General features: G+C 42.5%; 1 protein-coding gene across 1 annotated transcript; it reads left to right on the plus strand.

Annotated features, from left to right (window-relative positions):
- The first annotated feature begins 2,542 nt into the window (after nucleotides 1-2,542).
- Nucleotides 2,543-5,500, plus strand: LOC4344650 (transcription factor MYBS3-like). Its single transcript, XM_015795549.3, has 3 exons — nucleotides 2,543-2,927; nucleotides 4,166-4,374; nucleotides 4,612-5,500. Exons 1-3 carry the CDS (start codon nucleotides 2,624-2,626, stop codon nucleotides 5,248-5,250), a joined length of 1,152 nt encoding a protein of 383 aa, XP_015651035.1. The 5' UTR covers nucleotides 2,543-2,623; the 3' UTR covers nucleotides 5,251-5,500.
- Nucleotides 5,501-6,172: the final 672 nt, after the last annotated feature.

Here is a 6,172-nt window from a genome sequence, read left to right on the forward strand (position 1 = left end):
GGGGTGTGGAGGCCCACTAGAAAATACGAAACCAATAAACGATTGACATCTGGCAAGGAACAGGGATGGGAACAGGAATTAGGGACAGGGAAGCCACGTCCCTTAGAGAAGGACTTAGAGCCATGGAGGATCATTGAGGACGTCCAAGTTAAGGTGGAGGCCCAAACCAATTCGACCTCGGGTGCAATTCGGAGTCCAGGACCAGTCTGCACTAAAACGGGCGCCAGGTTACATACGTGCTCGGATTGGGGTGTTCTTTATATGGATGGAAAGCTAAGAAGATAACCTTTCCAATGGTTTTGGTCCCACATCCAAATTCTTTCCGAGTCAATAGGAATCGACCGAATAAGTTGACGTCCAGAATCTGTCCCGGTGCTGTGTCACTGTATTTGGGCCTTTGGGCCGTGTATCGTGTTGGAACCCATTAGGGTTGCGTCGAGAGGGGGTTGCACGACCCTACACTGTATATATCAGTACCGCCGCTATCTTTAGGTTTTTGGGTTTTGCTTAGATTATTCTGTCGAGAACAGTTTCACCGCTAGATCGGTTTGTAAGACCCCAACTCGTGAGCTTAATCATTCATCTACAATTTTGATTGTTTTCTATCTCGTTCTTGTTTGTGTTCTTCGATTGGCAAACAGGGATTAGTCTTCTTGGCGAGGTCATCCGTGTTTCGACACGGGTGATAACCAGAGGAGACGTGGTGCTACGATTGCGGGGCTCAAGAGCGTGTGCGTTCAAGAAGCCAGATCGATTTGTGTCGCGACTCCGCCCAAATCATTGTTTATCAGAACCTTTCGAAAGATCGGGAACCCTAATGCACATCAACTAACATGACGATGTAACTGATATGTCACTTGCCAAAATCTTCAAAACGCCTGGCGGTCCACATGGCTAGCACGGGAGGGTGTATGAGCGGGTGGTCATAGGTTCAATCCCTCCTAGCACATCTGACGGTTCAAAATCCGAAAGTTTCATGGGGAAAATTTCTTGTCAAACCTTTTTACCAATCCCAGTATAATGTTACCTCATACGAAACCCCAAGATAATATTTCCTAGAAAAATTCAATGCTCAAGCTATATGACACATATGTGCCTTTTCTGTCCGCACTTGCTATTCCACAACCAGTCCATGCTCTGCAAGCTGCTCATGATTGAACCAAAATCCCCATGGCTTTCCAGCCACATGCTCCATTCTCTTCGCCAATCCTTTTCTCCAACACTCCTCTTTCAATCTGACACGTTTGTCAATTAGTCCGTATAAATTACTTTTAGTGGTGTGCAACAGAACACCTGGCCAGGGTGTCTGGTGGATCACAATTCATCATATAGCCAAACGACAACACACAAACACAAAACTGTACAAGACAAGAAGATCCCTATCCTTTCAACACCTCCATCCATCCATCCATCCATCTGAACTTTTCCCAAAACAAAAAGGAAGAAGGAAAGGAGGAAGTAAAGGAGAGGTTGGTTTTGTGGGTGATGGTGCCATCATCCACTCATCATGTCCCCAATCATGTATGAGACTATGAGTACATTGGTTCCTCAATTAATTCCTTGCATCATGTATGTTATGGTTTGTCAAAGATATATGTGGATATGGAATCTTTTAAATGTGGACAACTGGCCACACTTTCATCCACGGAGAACCCTATTGTATCAGATTATACGAGGTCATAATTATTCTTAGGGGAATAAGTCATTATCGAATTCATTGAAACTCCTAATTAATTACACAAGAAAAGTTTTTCTACAGCCTTCGGAAAAAAACAGCAAACTATTTTTAAAAGGATAAGCCAAACTATGAAAATTTTCAACATATCAAAATCGTACATGTGGACTTTTGAATGCATGAAAATTATGTGCACATCACCCATCAGAAATACTTTCATAATACATAATTTTAATGGGTATTTTGAGAATATTACAATGAAAATCATTGGGTTTTGGCAACAAGAAATGAAAATAATTGGGTAAATTTCTGATAATCTGAACTTGTATTGAGATAAAAAAAAATTGTTTTCATGACCTAAGAGCAGTAGCAACAAGAGCAAATTCTCTCTTGGATTCTCACCCTAGAATCAACAGAATTCAAGTAGGTTTGCCGTAAGAGACTGGGATTCAAAATCGCACAGATTACAAAACAGATAATCCACCGTTTATCTTGCCCATACCTCTCAAAATATGGACCGTCCAAACTCCAAAGCGTGACCGTGATAGATAATGAAAAGATGCTCCAAATAAACAATTAATCCAGAAAATTCCTTCTTTCTTTTTTTTTTTTAAAAAAGATACTACCGTCTACGATATCCTTTTGCTTTTCTCCTACCTTGACGGCCACGGTAAATACATTTATCCCCACCAAAAAAAACACTCCATATCCCAAAATATGAAAATATCTTGGCCACTAGAAATTACGGATAAAATAATAAACTAAAAAAACAAATCCCGAAATTCCAGCTCACCTCTCGCCGTCACGTGCACTCCTACGCTTTTCGCCCACGCGAATAAATACGGAGCTCCACCACTCAAAAAAAAAGAGAAAAAATTGGATAAAAAAATATCAAAAAAAAAGGGAGAAAAAGAGGGAGAAATCGCCTAACCCTAGCGGTGGTGCGCCATGACGCGTGACGGCGCGCTGCCGGCGAGCGGCGGCGGCGGGGCGGCGGAGGGGCCGAGGCGGTGCTCGCAGTGCGGGCACCACGGGCACAACGCGCGGACGTGCACGGCGAGGGGCCCCGTGAAGCTGTTCGGCGTGCGGATCGGCGACAAGCCGCCGACCGCGGCCGCGGGCGGAGGAGGAGGGATGAGGAAGAGCGCCAGTATGGGGAGCCTCGCGCAGCTGGCGGAGGGGGGCGGCGGCGGCGGCGGGAGGGAGGAGGGGTACGGCTCCGATGGGAACGACGACAAACGGCGGAAGCGAGGTGAGGAATTCTTTCTCTTTTTTTCTTCCCTCCTTTGAATCCTGATTTTCTGTCTTGTTGATTCTTGGCTTGGTGTGGTTCCTGCGTGTCATGGTATTCATTGCAATGTAACAGAGAAGATACCTTGATGAGAAAGATGCTACTAGATTAGATTGTGATTAAATTGCCTGTTGATACGGCAAGTTTTACCTGTGTGCGGATGAACTGTTTTGATGTGGAGGTGTAATTTCGGTGTTTACTGCAAGATGGTTGAATTCAATTGCAGAAATAGCTGATTAGATGTGTGACAACTAAGGGAATTTTATGAGAATTAGCTGGAATAGTGTGACTACGTTTTAGATTGTTGTTGGATTTATGAACTGGGAAGTCTGGCGTGGTTTACTGTTGGGTGTTTAGTGGGTCGTTCCATAATACAGACATGGTCTGGTGTGGTGTTTCTGCAGTTTTTTTTTTTGACACCAGTCTGCAGAAATTTCAGTGATAAACAGCAAGGATTTATTAGCGTGAGATGTAATGATTTTTCAGAGTGCTTCGTCGGTTATAGGATTTTTGATGTAATAAAACAATGGATTATATTATCAATAAGTAAATGTAGTCTTATGAGCACAATTAAGAGATGTCATCATTGTAGCTTGGATGTTTAAGATGGTTGTGTCTCCACGGCGCTGTTTGGCTGCCCTTGCTGCAGCTGCAAGCCGGGCAACAGTGTTTCCTTGCCTGCACTGGCTGCAGCGCAGGCCAGCAACGCCAACCGAACAGGCCCATGTCTTGTTTAATGATCCATTGTTATAGACTTGTATATATACCTTTAGAGTGTAGACTGGTGAATCATTTCTTGTATTACTATATGTTCTGATTAAGTATCTAGGGTGCTAATTGGAGATTCTTAAACATTTCTATTTTCCTTCATCTCTCATTGCTATTGAGGCTTGTCATCTGTCACTCTATTTGCACTTAATTGCTCAAATTGTTGTGTTACATCCCACAATTAAATTTTTTATTATTGTCCTCTGTTTTGTCTAGTTGGACCATCATGTGCATCCATGTTTTATATGTCCATGAATTCAAAGTGCCTTTTCATAATTTTGTGGTATTGTCATCTTTGGTATCTTTCTTTGTTCAACTGTGTGATTGGTATAGCACATATTTCTGTTGTCTTTATGAAATTATGCTTGATTTAGCATTTGTTCGAGTATTTACATTTTGCATCAAACAATTTCATTTTGTTCTGCTGATAGGTGAGGCATGGTCAGAAGAGGAGCACAAAAAGTTTCTACTTGGGCTTAGTAAGTTAGGAAAAGGTGATTGGCGCGGCATATCACGCAATTATGTTGGTTCAAGGACGCCTACTCAAGTTGCTAGCCATGCTCAAAAGTACTTCATTCGCCAAACAAATGTGCACAGGAGAAAAAGAAGATCAAGCCTTTTCGATATGGTTATAGATGATGTGAGTATCTCTCCGTCTACTTCCTAGTGTGTTGCCTGCATGCACCATCTTGCAACTCCACTCACGTCAATATAACATGTTTGCTTACTCTTTCATATTTTTTTTCTTAATATTAAGCTGTGGTGTATCTGTAAATGTCACCAAATCATGACATGGCAATTTTTTTTCGAATAAAACCTTGGCAACATTTTTTGACTGAAGTATTTGCTTGTGTTCGTTTTTGTGCTTTTCAACCAGTCTGATGACCAACCACTGTCCCGTACATCTTCACAAGAAGTAGAAGTAGAAGAGAATCTAGAAGATGGACATCCTGTTACTGCACCAGTGATCCCACCTGCTCCTGTGCCTATGCTATCATCCTCTTTGGTTCCGCCACCAGTACCAGCAATGGCACCAGTTGCTCCAGGTCCTGTGTTAACATCTGCTTCGGCCACACTACCAGTGTCAGCAGTGGCACCCCAAACCGATGAAAAGGAACAAGTTGCCTCAGGTTCAAATACAACAGAGACAGGGGCTGCAATTCCAGAAGTCATGCCCCCATATGGTTATCCAATGATGCTTCCTCCATACTACCCACCGGCATTTGTTCCAATGCCCTACTATGGTTATGTGCCTGTTTTCTATGCACCACCAGGAGCAGTGCAAGCACAACATGAGGTTGTCAAGCCTGTGGCCGTGCACTCAAAACCTCCAGTGCACATCGATGAACTCTACAGCATGTCCGAACTCAGCCTGAAGGGCGAGGCTGGTGTGAAAAACGGCACTCCTAATTCTCTGTTGCCTCCAAGACCAATTGGTAGACCAGACAGGCAATCTGCTTTTCATGGAAAAGGACCTTCTGATGGCTCTTCAAATGGACTGATTCCTGCAAAGTGATTCTGCAGTAAAACATCCATTCATGTGTATCTAATGCTTAGAAGATAGTAAATCATAAACCCCATGCTGCTGAAATGGTGCTGTTGTACATGCAAAATGCTTTTACTGGTCATTTTAGTTTCATGTTTGGAGGAAGCCATGTATGTCCTGCGAGTAAATTGACTTTTAGTTTGACAAAAATGTAGCATTTCTTTGTCGTTGTTTCTCAGGCTTCCTCAAATTGATTTGAAAATCTGAAGGTTTTTCTACATTTTCCTTGTTATCTGCACAAAAGTTTAGCAGTCTTGCTACACCTACACCTTGTGAGGTAGCTTGTCATGTTACTAGCTGGTAGCTGCAGAGGTAGCTTTTCAAGTTCATCATGCTTCAATACTCTGAACACGTTATGAATTTGGTGAACTTTAAAACTTCAAAATTAACAAGAATCCAACAAAGCAAGCATGCACTTTGGAGGAGAGCAAGATCATCCCCCTGGTTCTCTTTATGCATAATGGCATTTTTTTTTCAATTTCTTTTGTTTTCTCCTGTAATTTCTGTAATGGTGAATGGCTGGAGAGATGACATGAGCACATGTCTAGATACCTGCTTCTCCAAAATCTTGGAAACCTATAAATACATCTCCCATGTCCAGATGCTTGCTTCTCCTAAGTACATCTCCAAGGGCAAAGCTCAACTATTATATTCTTCTTTTTCAGAAATCTCCTAGAAAGACTAGGAGAGACATGGATTTCGTGAAAATGTGCTTGGTATGGATTTCGTGAAAGTGTGCTTGGTTCTTTTTAAGGTTCTACCAGGAATGAGAGGTCTTAGGAATTTCAAACGGAGAAGTTGTCCACATAGAAGAAGCAACAGGTTAGTTTCATGTGGAAAAACAAAGGGTCAGGATAGCTTATGCTTGATCCTTGGCAACTGGGTATACTCT

This window comes from Oryza sativa, chromosome 8 (assembly GCF_034140825.1).
Source record: "Oryza sativa Japonica Group chromosome 8, ASM3414082v1".
Lineage (NCBI taxonomy): Eukaryota > Viridiplantae > Streptophyta > Magnoliopsida > Poales > Poaceae > Oryza > Oryza sativa.